This window comes from Amia ocellicauda, chromosome 11 (genome assembly GCF_036373705.1).
Source record: "Amia ocellicauda isolate fAmiCal2 chromosome 11, fAmiCal2.hap1, whole genome shotgun sequence".
NCBI lineage: Eukaryota > Metazoa > Chordata > Actinopteri > Amiiformes > Amiidae > Amia > Amia ocellicauda.
The window spans coordinates 24,492,790-24,516,222 of record NC_089860.1 but is presented as its reverse complement, the minus strand read 5'-3'; the positions used below and the strand labels follow the sequence as shown (position 1 = coordinate 24,516,222).

At 46.2% G+C, this 23,433-nt stretch overlaps 2 protein-coding genes across 4 annotated transcripts in view; one reads left to right on the top strand and one right to left on the bottom strand.

Moving 5' to 3' along the window:
* The window catches only part of ablim3 (actin binding LIM protein family, member 3), a 91,323-nt gene extending 90,101 nt beyond the window's left edge, over positions 1-1,222 (bottom strand). The window contains exon 1 of the mRNA XM_066717074.1: positions 499-1,222. Within this exon, the coding sequence (XP_066573171.1) occupies positions 499-511 (13 nt within the window). The 5' untranslated portion in view covers positions 512-1,222. The remainder of the gene's footprint in view (positions 1-498) is intronic.
* Positions 1,223-7,616: 6,394 nt separating this feature from the next.
* sh3tc2 (SH3 domain and tetratricopeptide repeats 2) lies at positions 7,617-22,788 on the top strand. Of its 3 annotated transcripts, none has more exons than XM_066717073.1 (18): positions 7,617-7,894; positions 10,962-11,060; positions 12,209-12,313; positions 12,762-12,889; positions 13,150-13,255; positions 13,393-13,536; positions 14,482-14,674; positions 15,089-15,162; positions 15,466-15,661; positions 16,100-16,233; positions 16,345-16,395; positions 16,606-18,342; positions 18,592-18,769; positions 18,930-19,080; positions 19,769-19,891; positions 20,462-20,612; positions 20,741-20,930; positions 21,845-22,788. In XM_066717073.1, the coding sequence occupies exons 2-18, from the start codon at positions 11,051-11,053 to the stop codon at positions 21,936-21,938; spliced, it is 3,765 nt and encodes a 1,254-aa protein (XP_066573170.1). In that variant the 5' UTR covers positions 7,617-7,894; positions 10,962-11,050; the 3' UTR covers positions 21,939-22,788. The 3 variants fall into 3 exon arrangements, with proteins under 3 accessions (XP_066573170.1, XP_066573168.1, XP_066573169.1); XM_066717071.1 differs by having other exon boundaries at positions 7,618-7,894; positions 20,741-20,937; XM_066717072.1 differs by having other exon boundaries at positions 7,618-7,908; positions 20,741-20,937.
* Positions 22,789-23,433: the final 645 nt, after the last annotated feature.

The window sequence follows — 23,433 nt, the reverse complement described above, 5'->3', positions numbered from 1 at the left end:
TAAGAAAAACTGTCAAGTGTCTCTCAGTGAGACCACAGACAAAAGCAAATGGGAGACGCATCATTAAGGGGTGAAACGCACACTGCCCTCCCTTCTATCTATCTATCTATCTATCTATCTATCTATCTATCTATCTATGTGTAATCCTGTCTGCCTGTCAACTGAACCACAGAATTTCTTATCTATCCCTGCACACAATCCTGCTTCTCTATATTTAACTCTTCACGAACCACACTGGTGTGCAGCCTGGGTCTGCGGTGGGTCTGCAAATGTATCTATATTGTAAATGCAAAGTGCGATCCTATTAATTTCCTTCTTTCCCTTCTGTGTCTGTCTATTCATTTTTGTATTTTGGTCACATTTTCTTTGGATTCATTATCACCAGGGAATATATATATATATATATATATATATATATATATATATATATATATATATATATATATATATATATATATATAATTTAATCATATCAGAAACACAAAGCCGTTCACTTACCACTTGTGTTCATGGTGCATGCGATTGTGTCCTCATCCGAAAGAGGAGAAGAAGAAAAAAAAAACACAAAAATACGATCGCAACCGAAACCACTCAGGTGTGTGGTTTTATTAGTGTTATTATTATTATTCAAATTGGAATTAAAAGAGTCCCCTCTGTCGTCGTCTTCTTCTTCTTTAATAATACACTATGCAATCCCAGGTTGTTGCGTTTGTAAAAGGGGAAAATGACAAGAAAGCAAGCAAATGCTCTGCTGCACACAGACACATGCACAGAGGAGGATCCTCCCGAGTCCAGGCAGCCACAGTGACCGATCCCACGCAGGGCTGCAGCTGTGTCCAGTGCGGGAAGTGTCTCTCCACACAGGGTGCACAGGACTGGCAGAGGATGGCAATGCCAGGGTACATCCGTTTCTCCCGGTGCAGCGGGCAACCTGGATGCAAGGATGTGCAAGGACCCCGAGTCACATTCCTACAAGCTCTGCTATGTTGTCTAGTCCCCCCACTGCACTCACACACACGCAGGCAGCGCAGCGCACCTCAGGGTTGCCAGTCAATGGGTGCCCACCGCGCACTCACGCATCCTCAGTCTGCCGGGCGATGGCAGTCAGAGATCCGGGGCGGCTGCGTGTGTTGGTGCCACCCGGGCTCCAGGGCTCGGTGCCGCTTTACTGGGCGCTGTGCAAGTCGGAAAGGTGTAGCTGCAAGCGGCGACAGGGCTGCCCTGCCTCCCCTCTCTCTCCACAGTCACATTCAACATCCAGGACAGCGCTTTACCGCCCCCTGCCGGGATGCTATGGTAGTGCGGATTTCGGTGGCGGATGCAATTGCAGTACAAATGAGCCTTTGAATCGCACTGTGCTCTTCAATCAGTTTCATTTCATGCTTATGTACTTCCAAACTGCACATACTTTGTTTATTATCCTCGGTATATATTTTACATCTGTATCAATATAATAATAATAATAATAATAATAATAATAATAATAATAATAATAATAATAAACTTTGTCTCACAGTACTTCTTGTAAGCTATATTAATGGGTATTTGTTTGCAGTAGTATGCAGGTTAGTATTAGTGATAGTTTGTAATATAAAAGTTGTAGTATAATTTAGGTCAGGAGTAGTAAGAAAATAGTATGAAAAGGTCAGTAAATTAGTAGCAATAGTAGTAGTAGTAGTAATATAATATCAGGTGTGTTCATGGTCATATGTCAGTTACTATGACTATATGTAAGTATTATTATATTATTATTATTATTATTATTATTATTATTATTATTATTATTATTAGCATCGATCAAGAGTAATTAACCATTATTACCTCTTTTTAATATGCAAATAGGAGCCCAATAAGGAAAAGACACAGTGTGGTAGAAGGCAGTTTAAAAGTGTCATAAGGGAATAAGAAACATCATACGGGACCAAGGGCCAAATATGATGCTGTGAGGCTTTTATCCCCCACAAGACTGTAGTGTGGTGTAGTGTGATAAAAAATACTGTATGGTGTAGCATGGTAAACACGTGGTAAAGTATTGTTTATTCCATCACATAGACATAGACATACCTGCTACTATACTACAGCTATTAACATACTTACCTAATTTTACAAACAATTCCAACCTACTGTTGACCTTGATCACAAACTACCTGCCTCACTGACCTTGGGATCTCTGGGACTGCTCTCACCTGGTTCTCCTCCTACCTCAGTGACCGGTCCTACCAAGTGACATGGTGAGGCTCCTCATCCACCCCCAACCTCTCCTCACAGGTGTTCCCCAAGGCTCCGTCCTGGGCCCGCTCCTGTTCTCTCTCTACACTCGCTCCCTGGGCCCCCTCATCGCTTCCCATGGTTTCTCCTACCACTTCTACACTGATGATGCCCAGATCTTCCTGTCTTTTCCCTCTTCTGACCCTCTCATCCCCTCATGCATCTCTTCCTGCTTGTCTGCCATTTCCGCCTGGATACACACGCACCACCTCAAGCTCAACCTCTCCAAATCAGATCTCCTGTTTTTCCCCCACTCTTCCTCACCTTCTGCTGACCTCCCCATCTCGATCCCCTTGGAATCCACCACACTCTCTCCTTCTTCTTCCACTAAAAATCTAGGAGTCACCCTCGATCCTACGCTCTCCTACACACAGCACATCACCACGCTGACACGCACCTGCAGATTCTTCCTGAGCAACATACGCCGGATCCGTCCCTTCCTCACCGACTACTCGACTCAGCTGCTCGTCCAGTCACTGGTCCTCTCCCGCCTGGACTACTGCAACTCCCTCCCAGCCGGCCTGCATACAACTACTACCCGTCGCTCCAGCTCATCCAGAACTCTGCGGCTCGTCTGGTGTCTCTCTGCCCCGATTCGCACACGCTACTCCACTGCTCTGCTCCCTCCACTGGCTCCCGATAGCGGCACGCATTCAGTTCAAGACTTTGACCCTCACCTACCGCTGTCTTGACCACACTGCACCAAGCTACCTTCAGAGCCTCGTCTCTCCATACATCCCCTCCAGACCACTGCGCTCCTCCAGTGCCAGAAGGCTAACTCTGCCTCCTCTCCACTCTCCCTCCTCCAGAGCCGCTCCTTCTCATCCCTGGCCCCTAAGTGGTGGAACGACCTGCCCACCGAAGTCAAACCAGCAGAGTCCTTGACCTCATTCCGGCGCTTACTCAAGACACCTCTCTTCCGACAGCACTTGTAATATTAGTCCTCTATCCCTGCTAGATAGCACTTCTCAGTTCTTATTATGCTTCTCGCATCCTTGATTGTTTTCCTCTTTGCTCCCTTTCCCGTAGCCCTCGTCTGTAACACTACATCTTGACATCACTTAGCTTTCACTGTCCAGGATGTAGGGAGTCTCTTACTGTACTTGTGTAAATTGTAATTGTAATTTGTAAAATGTATTATTTTGAATTGCTATGCTAATGATTGATGCCTTGTACTTCACTGTATTTTTGCACTTTGTTTGCACTTATGTTGTAAGTCGCCCTGGATGAGGGCGTCTGCCAAGAAATAAAAATAATAATAATAATAATCACTGATATTAACCGCATACTATCACACAATAATGCATATCCAATAATATATCATGCACATGTCTGTCACATGCAGACAAAGTATCTTCAGATTCACGTTTGCAAGGCTGCGGAAAGGACTGTCTGGTTTCAGCTGGTGCTTCTGCATTTTTGCTTTTGAATACATTCTTCTGCGATCCCCTCAGCTTTGCTCCTCTGAGGTTTACACACTACAATGACTTCAGTTTTTCACGTATCGTGTGTCCTGCTACAGCCGACAGCTGGACCTTTCTATGCTGTTCTGTTCAGAGACAAACATCTGTATTGCAGGGCAATTCACTTTCAGTTCACTCGGACACTTTATTGGGGCCAACATGTGTCGCACTGCACACATGAACACTTTGGCATGCATTGAGTCACAATCCAATCTCCTTTGGTGAATACAGTTTAAAACCTATGAAAATAATTCAATGGTGTTGGGAGACCTCTGGTGGTATAAAAGATAATGCTTCAGAATATCACTTTTCATGCATACATACAAACATACATACACAGATATTGTAGTGATCTAGGACTGTTATGTGGAGGGACTGCAGTGTGTTGTGTCTGTCTGTCAGTTCTGTGTGTCGGGGCTGGGGCAGTTCATTTGTGGATCTGATTATAAGGGGATTTATTATAGTCTCTGGGATTGAAGGTTAACCTTGTGTGGGAACGTGATTTGGGAGCTGGTCATAGGTTTGCCTTAAAAAGCTGTCTGAGAAATAAATCTGTTGCAGGAACCACCAACTCACCTTTCTAATTATTTGTTGTTTGTGTCAGTAGTGAATCCAGTAACAAAAGCCTGAAACACAACAATATACATACACACATACCTACATATATACATGCATACGTATATCAGTTAATAAATAAATACCAGCTGTAGTGGGTGAGTGCATTGCATGAACCGTGAGCAAAATGAGCAGCGTCTGAAAACTGCTGAAGTGCACATAGGGAATAAGTGCGATTACAGACACAGAGGCCTGTATGAATGCCTAGTGCCACAGTCATGGTCCCGAGATATGCAAATGATATGGCTGCACGAGGAGCACATTTCAAAATAGATCTGCTGTTTGTACCCATCACCATTGTGGTGCTGTGTTATTTTCTGGAAGCATCCTTTGTTTCTTTGAGCATTTGGAATCGGGATTCTTCAGTGGAGCCAGGACTTTAATGCAGATTATTACAGACCGCTGTCCTCAAGCCGCTTTAGACCAGAAGACATACACGGCTGTCCCTTGGAAATGAAAATGAAGACTGTCTCAAAGTAACAGTGCTAAAATTGTATGTCAATGCAATACAACTACTACTACTATTACAACAACAACAACAACAACAACAACAATAATACAGTCCTGACACAATAGCTATTCTCTAGAGGACAGCAGGACACACCTATTTTTGGCGTATCCGATTCCTGGTCCACACACAGTTCTGCTGCTCTCAGGCAGGTGGCAGTGCGGGGAGACGGGGGCAGCGCCTGGCAGGACAATGGACCGGTCAGCGAGTCAGGGGGAAGCACAACAATGGAGGGATATGGGTAAACAATGGGGTCATGCACACAACCGCTCATATCTGCAGCTCCGATCTGTCTCCAGGCACAGAAGCGGCTAATGGCACAGCTCAACTGTGAAAACAACAGACGGCCCTATTGCTGTCGTTAACACTTTAAGGGTTTACAGTGTGGTTCGTTTATAATTGGTGTGTATTGCAGACAAGTTTGTGAATTTGATTTCCCAGAGCTTTAGTAGAATGCAAGTTTAATTATTCAGCATATTATAGCTGGCATTTGCAGTTATGTTTATATATATAATGTGGTCTGCGTAATGCTTCTAAATGGGCAGTGAATGTTAGGCATACCATTTGCTATTTGCTAATAAGCAGTAATTATTCAGATCCTACTGTATTTCAGTGAGAATATTCAACACGCTGAATGCGGCTGCACACCCTCTTGTCATTGCACGGTCAGACACTTGGTTATGTTAAAGCTGGACACTAAATATACATTTCCTCAAAGTTTTTCTTGTATTGTGCCCAAATGCAGACACAAATAATACACATTAACAAACACAAAGGTTTGTTACCACAGAAAAACGAATGTTATCACTCTTCCAATATGGTGACCCACTAACCTCTTTTGCTGTCTGCAGTTCAGATGCAGCTACATTTAGAGGAACAGATTAATGTAATGATTAAATTTGCCCCTGGTGTGGAAGTCCTTTATCTGGTTAAGTCCCACATGATCTGTTTTTTAAATTTATAGTTAATCTCTGACAGACCCAGTGCCTTCCAAACTTGACATAATCAAATTGAATTAGGTTGAGCAGCTATAACAGGAATCTTTGACCCTTCGTAAAATGGAGAAGGAATAAGGGTTCCCTTTGGGCACACCATGACACTTGGAGAGAGGAAGTGAGCAAAGCAGCAGGGTAACTTCCTTTTTCATTATGTTATGGCCTAATGCTTAGTGAAACTGCACTGAAAACACTGGCTTTGTTTTGGCCATGGATGATCTTCAAAATTAGCAGATAACTCTCCCGGGGAAAAAACATGTCTATTATCAGGCCTATCTGCTGGCCAAGACTGTCAGCAACTGTTCACAGGCAGCTCAGCCCCGTTGTCAGTCACACGATCCCGAACCCTGTTACGCCAGCCAAGAGTGACTTTGCAGTGGAATAAGCAAACCTGCTTGATACGGGATCTGTCGTGAGGTTGATGTGTAACCAGCACTGAAGGGGAACAACCACAACAACAACCACAAGAATTTAGCCAGTGGGAAAAACAAATGTCTTTGCAGAATTTGTGGTACAACGTGTTGACAAGGTACATGTATTTGCAAACTAACACCACACAGAATCTCAAGCATGAACAATGTGCAATGCTTAGGTTGCAACATGGCACCATCTGAGTGTGTCTATTTTTAGTTTTTTGCAGTGCAGTCTCTGTAAGAGGTGGTCAGCATTGATCAGCTATCATCAGGGCTATAGGAAATGATTATCCCAAGCTGAACCTAGCTTTTGGAAAATATATTATTGTGGGAAGTGGCCAAATGTAATGACTGTGGGTAATGGCCGAAGATTGTCAGAGTCTCTGTGCAATAAGCCAGTTGAATCTTGTGTAATACAAAAGGCTGATGTAACAACTTGATTGCTGCAGATAGTTTGAGTTTTTATTTGAGGTTAAGGAAGTCAGATTTGTTTTCTTAAACTTAAACTTGCTGCGCCGGCTTCAGAATGTTTCTCTTACAAGAAGTATTTGAAATCCTTTCTCTTTAGTGCTACTTCGGAATAAAGGACGAAACCACAGCATTTCACGTTACCTGTTTGTGTAGCACCATAAAGAAGCATCACTTGGTTATGTAGCTACCAAAGGTATTTGGCAGAGAAAGTGTGCCGCTTCACATTTGTGAATAGATACTATCCAACACCCGACACCACATTATTGTACCAGAAGCAGATTTGAATAGACTTGTTGTGGGCAGAGCAGTGGTGTGTGGTAGTAGGGAACAGGGGCATGTCACAGGGGACAGAAGTGATTGAGCCCAATCTTTGGCCCATGTAGTGTACCAGTGTATTATGTGTTAACACTACACCACTGGTTTGGGTGTGTGTCAGTCAGTGTGTCAATTCTTCCTCTTTCCGAATAGACAATAGCACAACTCCACCTGCCTGAACACAGTGATTATTATTATGAGGACTTTAGGACTATGAAGGTAAATGAATACTGAGAAGATAAGCTTTACTCATGCTTATTAAATAACAATAAACGGTCATGATTAATAATATTATAAAGACTGCAAGAGAACTCACTCTGTATGCTGGCTGTTTTGAACAACAGTAAAACACGTGACCGCAGGCTGCTCTGCAGGTACATGCGCCCCTTCCAGGTGAGCCCCCAGCTGGGATGGGACATATATAAATACTGGGGTCTGTATATAAAGCAAGAGAGCAGTGCGGTACACGACTCGGAAACAAGCCGCACTTGAGATAAAGTTTTCGACATTGCTGCTACAGGATGAGGGAGTGGTTTAACAGTATCAGCGAAGTGTTTCCACTCTCACACAGATCACCCTGCCACTGCGGGGCTGACTGCACCGTCCCACACCGTCCCGCACCGCACCGTCCCGCACCGTCCCGCACTGTCCCGCACCGTCCCGCACCGCACCGTCCCGCACCGTCCAGCACCGCACCGTCCAGCACCGCACCGTCCCGCACCGTCCCGCACCGTCCAGCACCGCACCGTCCCGCACCGCTGGAGCCGCACAATGGAGACTCTGAAAGCAGGGCGCCGGGCAGTGCATGAGGTCTGACCCGGGATAGCGAAGCAGCAGGAGCCTGAGGTTGGTGCACTTCTGTGCGTGTTTTGGTTGGGGTATTTTATTTTTGCATAAGTGTGTGTGTAAATGTGTTTATGCTTTTCGTTGTTTGCAAAGCTGTGTGGCTGCCGAAGTTCTCCGCTGTCTTTCCGCTTTCTTTCCCCGGCTGTGCTGTATGTTATGTCAGGTTCAGAGATGCAGACGTACTGCCGGGAAGTGGGGCCATTAGAGCACAGCATTAATCATTAAACGAGCCAATGAAAGAAAGAAACAAAACGTTGTAGCAATGGATCTGTTGGGTTATTTATTTATTTGCTCGTTGATTTGTACAAGAGTTTTACCTGACACATTCAGTGACCCACTACTAAAACAATCTGCCCCCAGATTGTATGAAATGGCTCCAAGAGATCTACAGTGTGCCATACAATCACAGCTGCAGGAAATCCACATCTTACTACAACACGTGTAGGAGTGCAGTGCTGAGATCCTGCAAGGTGCAAATCGCTTGTTTTGCTATGAGAGAGCTGAATAGGCTTTAATTGTCTGCATTGAAATTGAAGGTACAATATATCTACAGGCCATTTGGAAATGAGATGGACACTTGCCAACGGCCTAAATCAAATGATTATAAATGGGGATGAGGGGATTGTGTCCTCCTGTAATAAGGCAGAAGAAGGAAGGCTGGCTGGGTTTGGTTCTTGTCTCTCCGCCTCCGGTCAGCCTTGCCCCTGCAGCAGTGCAGGAATGTTGAAGGACAGGCCCGCTCCGCTTCGCACAGCCAACCTTGTGATGAGATTAACAGCAGCCAGACAAGAAGGGGAAAAAACCCGCATGCGTCCCGATTTGAATAATAAAGTCAGAGATCTCAAGCTGTGAGAGCGACAAACAGCTTTTTAATCAACGTGTGTAGTCTCTGAGGGCCGGTCTGCCTGCAGGGCAGTTTTGTCTTCCGCACTGTTCCTCTTCCCAAACAGCCAGGGTGTATAAATATGTGTGCTCTGACATCACCCCCAGGGAACAACTGGACAGAAAGTGTTTTGTTCACCCCTTTGAGGGTGACATTACAAAGCCCCCATCCCTCCCCTCCTCCACAACCACCAACCCTCCCAAACTTCATACATCCTGCCCCGTTGACTCAAATCTCCCGGAGCTCTTGGCTGTGTGGTACAAGTGTCACTGAGGACTGGAAGGAAAATCTCCTCAGAGCTCTCTGGATGCCACAATCCTTGCATTCAGCACATGCAACCTCCTCCTGACTTGTTCGATATGGCGTGTGTTTGCAATAAATAATTCACAGTGTTTGTTAATGCAGAATAGATACCTTGTGCTCTGTGCTGTAATTGATCTGATCGATACAGAGGCAGGCTGGTCTTGTCAGCATGGGGGGAAGAATGGGGCTTTAAAGGAAAAGGTTTGCTGATAATTGATGGCGAGGGATGGCAGAATGGTTTCTCTGCCAGAAGAGACGCCCACTATCCCTTGCTTTCCATCCTCGCAACATCTGCAATGAACAGCTGCACAGGGAAAGAAAGCACCCCCCCAATACATATGGATGTATTCTCTGTCCACTCCCTCCCAAACTACCGTGTGATTAGAAAAAGAGTTCCCACAATTCTAGTGGTTTGGATGCAGAGCGAGCAAGTGCGTTTTTGCTGTGGTCAAGAAAAACAGCCCAACAGCGAGCTATGCCAGGCATGTGAGCTATGATGCTTACTACGGCACTGGCACACTGGGGTACTGGACTTCCCACACACGCATATTACCAGCAAAGCATGCATTGTGTATTGAGGGATGAGGCCGGGGAAAGAGAGGAACAGACAGAGACCACGGCAGAGAGGGACGGAGAAAAAGAGGGAGAGACTTCCAGGGTTAGTGCGTATCTGCAGCTGAAACACAAGTGAACTCCACTCCAGACTTCAGGACCGGCTGGATTAACCTTGAAACACTGCCCTCGGGAAGCACATGGCACTGTGTTGCGCCGGCTCGTGCGTGAGAAACTGGTTCTTGTTATCAGGTTTGTTTTCTGTAGATTGTTTTTAGTTTCTTCAGTATTTTATAACAAACCCAAGTTCACAAGCTAAGAGTAGTAGCCAGCTAGAGCCACAGAAATGTATTTTCAATTAAAATGCTTTTTATTTTTTAACCTTGGACAGGATATTACTTATTTCAAGAGGTGTTGTGTGTTCAGTCACCTTATCTTTAAAGACACAGCCTGTTCTCTCATACCAGCTGCCTCCTGGTGTCTGCAGAGCTGGGGTTTGTTTGTCTGCATGGGGGTGTGTTTTGTTCAGTCTCTTTTTCTCAGAGTTAAGAAGAATGGCACAGGAAAAACTGAGGTAAACACTTTTGTCATCTGTGCTTTGGCTAGACTGCGACATCCTGATGAAAGCTTTTAAGCAAACGTTCTAAGAAGTACTTTCTGTGTGGGAGCCACTGCTAAATGCAAACTTGAATTTGTATGTATTTGCAGAGATATAGCTGTTCATTTTAACGGTAGAAAAACAAACACAAATACCTATAATGTAATGTCATCAAAAACCCTTTAATTCAGTTCCATGGTATAAATAATATAGTCATTGTGCTAATATTTAGTGCTGTAGTCATGTTGTTGAACTTTAGTTGCTTATGAATCGGAAAATGTACTGAAGAAAATATGTGTATTGTCTAGCTTATATCGCAGCAACTACTGAAAAACGAGTAGTCTAAGCACTTGAGCAAACTTATCTGTATGTACAAATGGAGCGATAATGAACAGTTAACCCTGATATTTTAAACTGCATCTTAAACTATTGAAACTAACAGCTAACAGTATTGTTCTTATTTGACACTTGCTATGGTTTTACTTACAAACATTCAGCATTCAAAACACTATTTTTTCATTATTTGTGGAGAAATTGTTACATGACTGTGGAAGATGTGTAGTCCTGAGAAGATGACGTTGTTGTTTTCGTGGTTGACTATTTTTCATGGACTGTCAGGGGTTTTCCTCCTGCCAATGGAAAGGTTTACGGCCTCCTGTTGTCGCTGCTCTTGGCTCGGCCTCGTTGTCTAGAGAATACGCTACATTCCTGACCCGCACTGTATTTCACAGGCAAAGCGTCGGCTGAACTGGATGCCTTGAGGACTGAACCACCCTACAGCTTGGCTGCGGCTGGCAGAGACATCGGAGGCAATGACACCATGACCACAGGTAGACAGAATTCCTGAAAGTCGCCCCAGCTGTTCTTCATTCCCCAGGTGTGATATTTGCTCCTATGCTTCTGACCTGAGACCCTGGGTTTTTGTCTTGAGGGTGGCATGAGTGTGCGCTAAGGTCAAACCTACAGCTTCAGGCCTTGAACCCGGCACATCCTCCACTTGGTAAATAAAAAAGGAAAGAAACGCTGCATCCCTTTTCATTAGGAAGGAGACCATTGTTGTGCAAAAGCGGTGCGAGAGTGACTCTCTGAACATCTGGGAGATATTTATAGACAGGTTTGACTTCCAGATCCTGTTTTCATGTTGATTGTGGGTAGTTGCACACCGTTAATGCATTTCTCAGGTATCCTGGTGTTTGAAAGAGCCATTACCGTATATTGTAGGCATATTATTAAAGAACGGCTTTGTGTGATGGCAGTCGGTAAGGAGATAAAAGTCAAGCATGGCCTGTTTAATTTAAGAAATACTGTAGTAAAATGTTATTAGTGTGGGAACCCTTTCAAGACCGTAACCTCGGAGAATCAGCGCAGTGTAATTAAGAAATAGCAACAGTGATTGAGTAACTTTGCTCGAGATTTATTGCTCATTTATTGCAAAGATTAGCAATGCTTGTCGGGAATGTGGGGCTGATATAGTAAAGATATCCCCGAAGGATAAATAAACCATACACTTCACACAATGCCAGTATATTTTCTTCTTTTGTTTACAGTGTTGTCACCACTATCTGCTATCTGCTACAAGATCTTATCTACCAATTCCACGAATTAGAAGGCAATCATTTTACAGAAAGTCACGAGGTGATAGTTGAATTGCTTTAACCTGGATGAAGGAAACAGTGTATAAATTTGTGTAATGAACGATATAATAAACGTTGTAGTGCAGTGTAAGGAATGTGACTTAATTTGAATTGATGTGATGTGAACTAACGGAGGCAAAACTATACATCAATAATGCAAACGCAGTGTGGCAGGACAGGGGCGTAGGTTTTTTTTCAGAATTGGGGCGGGGGATGCTCAGAACTCAGAACTATCCATCTGTCAGATAGAAAATATAAGCATATGTATAGGGGGCGGGCGGTGAAAATTCATGCACAGACCTGCCTCGCATATTGGGTCACGCTGTGTGCTGTGCTTCATTCAGGGGACGAGGATGAGGCGCCGGACCCTGACCGCTCCTGGCAGTGGAAGGAGTCCCCTCTGGGAGGCAGCACGGTGTCGCTGGCGGTAGGAGAGAGATTCTCGTCAGGTAACCTTTTTCCCAGTGGCGTGCCGTGATCAATGAGAAGGCGTGCGTTCTTTCAATCTTCAGTTGAAACTTGCTCTGCAAATGTCTGTTCATAAAGGTGTCATTTTATTTTTTCAGATATGTGAAATGGATGAAGCAGCTTGTTTAAATCTGCTGCATGTTTCTAATCTGTACCTGCACCCTAACTGCAACCCTTAACTAATCTCCATTGAGCCCTAAGAAACCCAGTGTAACGGATATATATATCAAACATTTATCAAGGACTTGACAGAAATACACTATCCCAATGTACCAGGCTTCTGACATGTATGAATAGCTGGGATTAAACCTTGAGTTGATCAGTCGGTTAAAATAAGCAGCCTTGGGTTACCATGTTAGCCCTGCACACCAACTAAATAAAGTGCCAGCTGTTCATATGGTGAGAAACGTGCTGTGCTGTTGTGCGCAGATGTGCTGCTGGCGTACAGCGCGAGGCGGAGCTCCACAGCACTGCCTGACCCTGCCCTGCAGGAGGCGCTACGCACCAGGCTGAGAGTGGTGGAGAGCAACAGCCAAGATATCACCCGACTCTTCAAGGTCAGGACTGCTGAGTGGGGGCATTGGGGAAAGAAAGAGTGGGGCTGAAAGTTGAACTGTGAATTTGCGCTGTATTTTGGAATTTGTCCCCCCACGGTTACAGCACACATTTACTTGGCTTACCCACTGTATCACTGTTTGCTGTGATTCTCTTTGCTTTTTCTTTACTGTGTCCTATCATAATGGTCAGTATATTAAGCAAGAAGGTGCTCCCTTGATTGAATCATTCAGATCTCTGAAGAATCCTGCTTTCTCCACAGGACCTGTCTGCCCGGCTGGTGTCTGTGCACGCCGAGAAAGACAGCTTTGTTATCACCTTCAAGACTGTCGAGGAAATCTGGAAGTTCTCCACCTACCTGGCTCTCGGTACAGCGGGGGGATGAGCGAGCAACATGGGGGCTGGGGTGGAGGAGAGAGTTGCATGTTGTGTGTTGCAGTGTAGTTGTAATCCAACACCTTTGGCCTGCATGTGGCGGGGCCTTCATCAGACTCTCTCTTCCCAGGTTATGTGTCTCGCTGCCTGGAGAACTTCCTCTGTGCCCCGTCGGTCTGGCTGGACTCGGCCGTGCTGCAGGAGGTGCAGATCAGCGTGACTGTGGACGAGGAGCACCTTGCTACCATGTACCTGGGGCTGCTCCTGCAGGAAGGCAAGTAGCCCTTACTCTGTTTACACGCCAGGGGCATCCACAGTGCATTCACACCCACTGTAGTCTTCGAGTGGCTGTTGTCGGAGTGGTCTCACTCTTTTGTTCCCAGTTACATCTTAGTTTGTTTAAATTAATTTCTGACCTTAGGCCATATGCCATTCCCAAACAGTGCCATAGCATTACCTTATTTGCAACCCTAAGCCTAACCTTGATCCTCACAAGCCTAACCTTGATGCCCAACCTTAATTCTAAGCCGAAAACCCCAACTGTCACCCGTATTGTGAGCCTACTCTATCACTACTGTAAGACCTAACCCTAAACCTAATTCAAAACTCAACGGTTATGATTTTGCAAATTACCTTCAATATAGCAGACCTTACAGGGTGCAAAGAACAACACTAACAGGTCTTTATTTGTCACAGAAGAGCAGTAAAGGATTGTGAAAGAATGGTAAAGGGCATGTTTTTAGTTTTAGGGTGTGTCTCTCCAGACGCAGATAGGTCTGGCCCTGAAGGAAGTGCAGAGTATTTCTGTGAAATGTTCCTTCCCCAATGCACTTGCTCACCGACAGGATTCATAGGATCCAGTCAATCTGCATTTTCTACACACCACATCTTCAAGTTAATTAGTCTTGATAAGCTTGTTCATTCCTTGGATTTACTTTCACTACCTCATTACATCACCTCCAGAGAAACCTTGTACCTGCGATCACTTCACACAGTCCTTGCCCTTTTCAAGTATCTCAGTGTGGTAAGGAGGACTCCGATAAAGAACACAACAGGGTGGAGCCCCTTGAAGGAGGAATGCTGGTCCTGTCAGTAACGCTTTCACTGAATATTCATTCAGTGAACATGTCAACCGCAATGACAACAACAACAACAACAAAATCACACACATAAGAAATTCCAACAGCAGCTGAGCTCTCTCTGTGTTTGTGTTTTGCAGGCTCCTTCTTTGCTAAAGCTCTGTTCAATAGCAACAGCCAGGATGAAGAGGACCTCCCCTACAGGCAGAATGACTTGGTGATGGTGAGGGATATTGGGCAGGACACCATGTGGGAAGGCATCTTATTGGCGACGGGACAGCATGGCTTAGTTCCTGTCCACGCCATGCAGCCTCTTCCGTATCCCTTTTACCAGTGAGTCGCCCAAGAAGCCCTGCTCCCAGCTCGTCACGCATTACTCACAGTTAGACAGATTTGCCAGGCCATGCTGTGCTTCAGCCAGGTGGAGTTGAAAGCAGGAACATACACAGACCCAGTGGTTTCACAAGCTCTGTCTGAAAGCTACTTGAGATCTGAGGTGGCTGAGCATAGTCAACAGTTTCAGACAATACTGGTGGTATTGAGACGGGAACCTTTACCCCCGTTTCCCTGTTTTAGTTTCGTTTTCTTTCCTCCCACACGTTTGAATTCCATCTCCACAATGCCCTGCAGCTGAATGTGTCTCAGTAATGCAACACTGCCTGTTTAGTTTAGTTATTAGTTGTTACAATTTTTGTCTTGTTTGTTTCCAGTGATACAAGTGGAAAGCGTGTTCATTTTTTATTGCAGGTGGTTCCTCAGGAAGTATCCAGGAAATGCAGGAGGCCCCCCAGGGACACTGCACCTGTTTGACCACCCTATTGGTTAGTGTCACTCCCATTGCTCTTATGAGCACTGTGTCGTTGCCAGCACAGGTGTCGATACTGTGAACCAGACTATTAATATTGGCTTTACGATCTAGGGGACAACAAGGCTTACCCAAGAAAGCCTGAATGCATAACACTGGTTTCATGTGGCACCATCGGCCACAAGAGCTGTTCCACCCCGGGGACGGCTAATGCCCTCCATATCCCCTATGGACACAGACGCCCCTAGAAGTGACCCTGCTGTCGTCTGTGATATGGACTCCTTCCCCTCACCCCTCCCTCTGTGTTGCCCATCTGTAGGTACGGGTACATGTGTAGCCGAGGTGGACAACAGTCCCACAGGAGCGGACGAGCTGACCTTCCGCAGGGGAGACCTGATTGAGATCGTGGGCTTCCTGGTGTCAGGCCTGGACTGGTTCATCGGCAGACTCTTCTCTAGCGGCAGGGTTGGGTTTGTCCAGAAAACGCATGCAAAGCCGGAGAGTTTCAAACCTCTGTGAGTAAGCATGGGGCAGGGTGTCACCTGCACAGGAACCCCCTGTGCTGCCCAGGACACGGAGGGGCTGTTTTTTTGGAGGGCCCTTGAAACATTGGGCTGGAGCTTTTACTGCATTTACTGCAGTTAATCTGGTGTTTCTGCATTGCGGTCATAAAGAGAATCAGGTCACAGAATTCAACACAGAAGCATCATGTTAGTTTCAGCTGAAATGGACATACTTTCTATGTAATATAGTATTATTATTATAGTTGTTATTATTGTACTTGCTATTGTATTAACACCAGGTTGTTTGAAGCTTTACTTATTCTCCTGACCTTCATTCTGAAATTCTATTAAATATTGTTTTTCATTATCAGTGGGAGTAGGGTTTCCATAATGAATATGTTGAAATGAAACTTGTGAGCCAATAATGTGGTCTTTGTTCTCCTCTTGCAGGGACAGACAATTGGTCTTTCTGAGTGAAGAGGAGAGAGCGTCTCTGTCTCAGTTTAACCCCTGCAGCGACCAGTGCTATGCTGCCCTCCTTGGCAAACTCTTACAAAGTGACATCAGCACTGTCTACAGGCTAGGTGAGAGACTGCGACCTAAAAAGCATACACCCGTACACTCATATCGTTTGGCATCGTGATTTTGCTTCCCAAGGCCTGTATATTAATATGTATCTTTTTCACATCCTGCAGATAGGCTGGACAAAACAGACTTTGCATACATTCAGAACCAACCAAAGCCAGGTACTGATTCAAAACATACTTGTTTTTCTGAGTGTAAAAGTGTAAAAATTGGTTTTCGTGGTCCCTTCCTGATTCCAATTTGCAGTTCATCCCAGAGGTTCTCTGTGGGACTGAAGTCACGATCAAACCATGTTTTCAATTATTAATTGTCTGGGAATGATTCTGATTCTGTCTCTCAGCATTTCTACTTTTCCTCTCTGCGTCTTTCAGAGTGCAGGAGCAGGGGCAACCCCCGAGAGAGCCTGGTGTCTACGAAGAGCGAGTCTGCTCCGTGCCACTCCACGCCCCGGCAGTCCATGTGCACCTCACCGAGCCTCTCGGAGAAGGAGAGGGAGAATGAGGCCTTGTCCTTCAGCTTTGAGGACACGTTCAGAGAGATGGATGAGTTCGAGGAGGACCCCAGGGTGTTCCTAGAAGAGAACAGCTGGGAAGGGGAGGAGGCGGAGGCACTGGATCCCATGATGACCCTCCTGAATCAGGATTGCTTTTCCGAGCACCTCCAGGGCCTGTATGACCTCCCGTTTTCCTTTCTGAAAACCTCCTTCAGTGGGACCTCCGAGGACGAGCTGCTGCAGCACCTGGAGGCCATGAGAGAGGGGGCAAAGCGGGGCAGGATGCACTGGGCCCACCGGAGAGTGTGCTTCCTCCTGGGCCGGGTGTGTGCCAGGAAGCAGAAGTTCTCCCAGGCACGGGTGTACTTCGAGGAGGCACTGGCGGTAGCGGTGCCAGGTTTTGCTGACCCCCCCCTGCTGGTGGCTCTGTATGCCAGCCTCACCGCCGTGTACCTGAAGCAAAGGATGACCTCCAAGCTGAGCCTGACTCTGGAAAAAGCCAACGCCCTGCTGCTCTGCCTGCCCCAACACAGCTTCTGCTCTGTGGACGAGTGCGAGGTCCTCAAGCTCGTCCTGCGCAAGGCCATTGTGACCAATGACAGGCACCTGGAGGCGCGGGCCTGCTACCTAATGATGGACCTCTTCCTGACCCTGGGCAAGATGGAGGAGGCCCTGCCCTTTGTGGAGAGGCTCCAATTCCTCACCATCAGCCTTTCTGCCGAGGCCGGGCTGGAGCTCCTCGCCCCTGTGGACTTGAACTGGATGCTGAGCAGGCTCTACCATAAGAAGTACCTGCCCTACCTCTCCCTGGCCTCGATGAGCCTCGACTCGCACCCGAGTCGCTCCCTACAGGACGCCTTCCAGAAGATTGACCTCTTCGTCAAGAACTCTGGCAGGCTCAGCGGCCAGTGGAGAGAGGGCGACCCGGCGCTCCATACACTCCCTGCACAGCTCGTGGTCTACCTCCAGCAGGCCCTGACCATCGCCAGCCAGGGGGACGACCTGAAGATCCAGAGGGACCTGTGCCTGAGCCTGGCCAGCCTGTACCAGCAGCATGGCGCCCTGGACCAGGCGGTGGACTGCGCGAAGAGGGCCGTAGTGGCGGGCAGCCGTGTCAATGAGGAGGAGGCCTTCCAGGCGTCCGTGCTGTTGGCCTGGCTGCTGCTGCTGACAGAGGAGCCAGGGAGGGCCACCGCCATGCTGCAGCCCCTCCTGCTTTCACTGCACGAGACCGACAGCCCCACCCAGCGTGGCGTAGTGCACAACCTACTGGCCATGTGCCTCAGGAAGGCAGGGCAGCCCCAGGAGGCGGGCAGGCACTTCTTGGGTGCTCTCCGGATTGCCCAGGAGAGCGGCAACCGGCGCAACCAGGCCCTGGCACTGGCCAACTTTGGCTGCCTGGCACTCTCCGTCGGGGCTCCCGTCCTGGCTGAGCGGTTCCTGTCCCGCTCGCTGGTCTTGTTCTCCGAGCTGCTGGAGAGCCCCACAGATGCAGAGCACGTGCAGGTCTACCTGTGGCTGGGCAGGAGCTACGGGGACAGGGACAGGGTACAGGACGTCAGGCTGTGCTATGAGTTGGGACTGCTGATCGCCATCACTGCCAAGAACCTGCACAGTGAGTAAATAAAAGTATTCCAAAAATTATTATAATAATCTGAGGTAATTCGACAACATCCTGAAGAGTCACCCTGTGGCTAAAGTACACCCCCCAAACCCAATGCGACAATACATCAGGGGTCAGAGAGCCTCCCCTCCACTCACTTAGGGCGCCAAAAACCGTAGTGCCGGCACTGAGTGAAAGATACACACCGGATTTTCTTGGTTGCTGTAAAAAAATATCCTTTGTCTTTGCTGCTTTCCGCAGGTCAACTAGTGGTTGCTAAAGCACTCAGTAGCTTTTACACAAAGATGCAGCTCCATGGCCAGTGTATCATCTACTGCGAGCACTGTGTCTCGCTGTCTCGGGACATGAGGGACAAGAGACTGGAGGGCGAGTTTCTGGAGACCCTGAGTGAGCTCTACCTGTCCCTGAACACGGACAAGTAAGGCAACCAAAGATGCACCCGTGTGACGTTCAGCATGTAATTGGCAAATGGGCATCATGAGAAGTCTGCTATATGTGATGCCAATACATTTATACTCTTAGTGTTACAGAGAAAAAAAAAAAAAAACGAAAGGAAAATGTTAAAATATGCGTTTCAGATCTTCAAGAAAATCGCTGGACTACACCAAGCAGAGCCTGAGGATATCAATCGACCTGGGGAAGAGAAGGGAGGAGTCTGAGACCTGGCTTCAAGTGGGCAGGATCTACTACGTCATGCAGGAGGATGAGCTGGCAGAGATGTATTTCCAGGTACAGTACAGGCCTCGGCTGTCTTGCAGCACGACACCCACCTGTAGGGCAGGGAGTTCCTGTCCTGTATCGACTCGTACTGAGTCTTTCACAACTCGGGCTGCACTGACAACTGACACTTCAATCGCACCTGTTCCCGTAATGTGTGAGCTTGTGTTTCTTTCCCTGCTTAAGATCAGAGCTTTTTGTGAACTGCATTAACACGGGAACAGTGTTTTAATCTTGAAATTAAATGACCAGATCATCCAGGAGCAGTTGTTTCATAGGCCAGAGGTTTTCAAGTGTGAAAACGGTTTGGGTTTAGTAAATAGCTGGCATATGTTCGCACTGATAAAACAACAAGAGATTTCAAACAATTTCACGGTCCTGTTGCGTTGGCACAGACCCAGGAAGGAAAAGCACAAATCAGAGGAGGGATCTGAAGGGCTCTCGCCAGGATGACAAGGAAAAGCGAGGAGAGCTGAGTCTGCCTGTGTCTTGTGGAGCACGGCCTGCTTGTAGACTTGACCATTGTCTCGACTTTCATAACTCGCACACACACTCACTCACTCACTCACACTCTCTCACACACACACACACACACACACACACACACGTCCGCATAGCTGGAATTGTTTCCAGCATTCTATTCTGAATCGGAATTATATTGACTACAAAGGTGTTTTTTCTTTTCCTATCTTGCCGACAGGCTGCTGTAAAGACCGCTCTGAGAGTGAGTGATTTCTGTTTCGCAATGAGTATCTACGAGGAGGCAGGGGATGTGTATTTCACAGGCCAAAGGAACAGAAGTGCAGCCCTACCATTCTACAGGGTGAGCTTTGCGAGGCCCCAACTTATCTGCCACTCATGCCCCTGTGCTAGAACATGGTAAAACCACAGTAGAGTGTAGGAAAGTCAATGCAAAGGCGCGGTAAGGCATGCAGTGGTATAGTAAATTGTGGTAAACCTGTTCAGGCCAGGGGACAGGTGCCAGCATGTGTGACGTGAGGTTATTCTTTCCTCATTTATTACTGAGGAATCAAAGTCTAGGAACCTGGTTGGTGGCTGATTAGCATATATTTCCTTGCTCATAGGTCGTCAACTTCAGCTGCACTTATGTCTCCATACCTCTCTTAAAGGGGTTGGCTTAACAAAAGACTTTGGAGTGCTCCACCGCTAAGCCTGGGGTTTGATCAAACACAAGTTTTATTTGTGGGAGGAGTTGGAATTCTCATGGGGGGGAAAAAAATTAAAATCCTCAGAGTCCTAAGACTTCATTTACTGACACAAAAGATCGAGGAAAAGAAAAACAGATTTCAGATTACAATAGTCCAGTCTTGAACCATCAAATAAATATGACGGATCCTGTGTGTGTTTCTGAAGTGGTTCGTGTTGTGTGCAGGATGGAGCTCTGCCTTTTGCCAGACGTTTTGGAGACGCACATTCTGAATTCCGGCTTCTGAGTAAACTCACCGAGCTGCTAATGAACTCGCAGCAGAGCGGAGAAGCCCTGCAATACGCCAGCCTGGCCGTCCGAATCAGCACCACAACTGGTACGCACGTCTTTTTTTTTTTCAGGCCAAAGTCTTTGTGCACCAATGTACAGTGTGTTTTAATTTTTATTATTCAGTTCAATGTTTGTGTTACTGATTTCCTGTAAATATCACTTTTTTTCTTCCAGGAGACCGTCTGAAAGAGAGAGTGGCTTTTCACCGGCTGGCCACGGTGTACTTCTCTCTCCAGCAGTTCGAGATGGCTGAGAACTACTACCTGAAGGCGCTGTCTCTGAGCCCCCCGGTGCTGCAGTCGGCCAGTGAGGCCAGATACTTTGTGAAAACATACTGCAGGCTGGGAGACCTAACTCTGCACAGGTTAAAAGTATGATAAAGTATTTTGATACTTTGGAAAATCACGGTTTGCACAATTATCGCGATCCAGTATATTAGCCCAAAAACAACACACTGGGTTTTTATTTTCCTTTGCTTTGTTTTATTGGGATGTTTTTTTTTCATTATTTATTCAGTTGGAAAGGGAAGTTAATAGTTGCTCATTAGTGTCAAGCAAATTCTTTTTACACTGCGGTTGCTGGAGTATATTAAGCAGCGCCAAGTCAGCTGTTTCCGCCCCGTGGCTCTAGCTTCGGTTGGTGTCATTCCTTTATCTCATCTCTTCCCTTTACTCCTTCGATTACACTTTAAAATCTAAGAATGAAAGTGGCTTCGAGTGAATGACTGTTCTTATTGCCCATGAAAAATTGAATACTTTCCCACAGCAACCCGGCTCCGCACTGAACTGCTTTTATTGGCTCATCTGTCAAAATGAACAGGGCTGCATTTGAACACAGAACCTGGCACTCAAACGCAGGGCTTAGTTTACGCACTGAAACATGACGAATCAGCCGATTGATGCTTTTTCCCCTCTCTGTCCTTTTCTGAAGCTGCATGCGATTGTGTCCACTCCCTGTGCCACTGCCCGTAAGTTGGTACAGTGTGGAGATGCTGTCTGAAGGTTTAGACCAGGTGCAAAACCAACAGCTTGATTTTAAATCTGCACACGTATTCATAACAGTCATAATTAATATAATAAATGTGTCTGTAGGGAGATGGTCAAATCAATTAAACATCTCCTTGAACGTCCTTTGCAGAGGTAGGACTCCAGCCCTGAGGATCTGAAGGCCTTCACTGCCGGAGCTCAGACCCATGTAGATAAATGACAGGGAATGAACTACAGTAATCGCAATCATCAGCATCATAATTATAATCTGTGTCTGCGTTGTGTGTTTCAGGACGCCGTCGACGCCATGGGCTACTTCCAGCTGGCCCTGGCCGCGGCACTGGAGGACAGAGGGGACACCCGAGCCCTGTACATCGTGTACATGAAGCTGGCAGAGATACACGGTAGACACCTGCCCGACAAGGAGCTCTGTCAGGGCTACATCAGCCAGGCGCAGGCTCTCAGGAAGGAACTGTCTGGAGACGCGTCCTCTGAGACGTAGCCAGAGGGATGCTGGACAGGAAGGAGAGCGAATCCGGCCGTGATGCCGAGCGCGGGATCACTCTCGCAGAGCAGTGCCCCACTCTACCTCTGCAGGTCCTGGCCCACTGGGGCTTTGCCAGAGGGGATTCTGGGAGTCAGTGCTGCTGGCAACCAAACGAGCAAGATGAGCCAAGTTCTGTAACCTTTTTCTTGTGTCCTCATGTGTTCCTGTAAACCACATTATTTATGTTGTTTTCCACAAGCAAAACCGGTCCTCTTTTTGGTTTTGTTTTGATATGTACAGTATAGACTTTTTTTTTTTTTATAAAACAAGGAAGAAATCTCTAATTCTTTCTCGGCAATGTGGCCTTGGCCCGGCTCTGATTGTCAAGAAAGTTGTTGTTTCTTTTTTTGTCAATTAAAGAACAAAGGAATCAGTTGGTTAGTAAATGAAAATGAGAGAAATGAGAGAGAAGTTCTGTGCCTGTTTATAAGAGCTCAGTGCTGGGTCTTAGTTCTTTGTAAATGGACTATTTTTAACTAAGCAGGAAATGCAAACAACAAATGCCCGAAGCTTAATTTGATTGTGTTTTGTAAATATGTAAAATAAGCTGCAGTACACTGGAAATCATCATTATTATTATTATTATATTTTGTACTGAATGAAGGAACCTGTCTGAACAGATTCTTATGAATGTGAGTAATAACTCCATAGTATATTCTAACAATAAACTGACATATTTATGTACAGGACTTCGGATTGTTGTTTTTTTTAACCAGAAAACCCAAAACGCATGTCGTAAGCCTCTTGTAAATTACTGTAAATAGGATCAATTAAGTTCATCAATTGGTATTTCTTGGATTCAATTTATTTCTACCTGGATAAAATTGGTAGGAATAATGACTGCATTATCAACGATACACACACACGCACTCTTTGAAGAAGATGGTATATGTCTCCATCTTGTGGTACTGGGATGAAACTGCATTGGTGTCTTTTATTCTTTGGCCTGTTTTGGTTTACCCCATCTGTGGCCTGCAGTAGTCTCCTGTACCCCCCATTTAAATGAATAGATGGGTGTATACCTACATAGCAACCTGCCCACATGTACATATCCACATACTGTCAACACATACAAAAATACAACCCTGAGAAACAGAAACCCAGAGAAGGGGATAACAGGGTAACATAAGCTCTCTAAGTGCTATGCTTATTATTTGTTTACTGCAGTTCATACTGGTATGAATTGTTTCCAACAGAGGGCAGTGTTGGTCTATTTTTATGGAAGAATAAGGAGAATGACCCACATGTCAGGTGGCCAGGATGGGACAAAGATTTCTTGTGGGGTGGCAATGGTTTGGGCTAGATCGTGTAGTTCCCTTGTGGAAATGACGTTA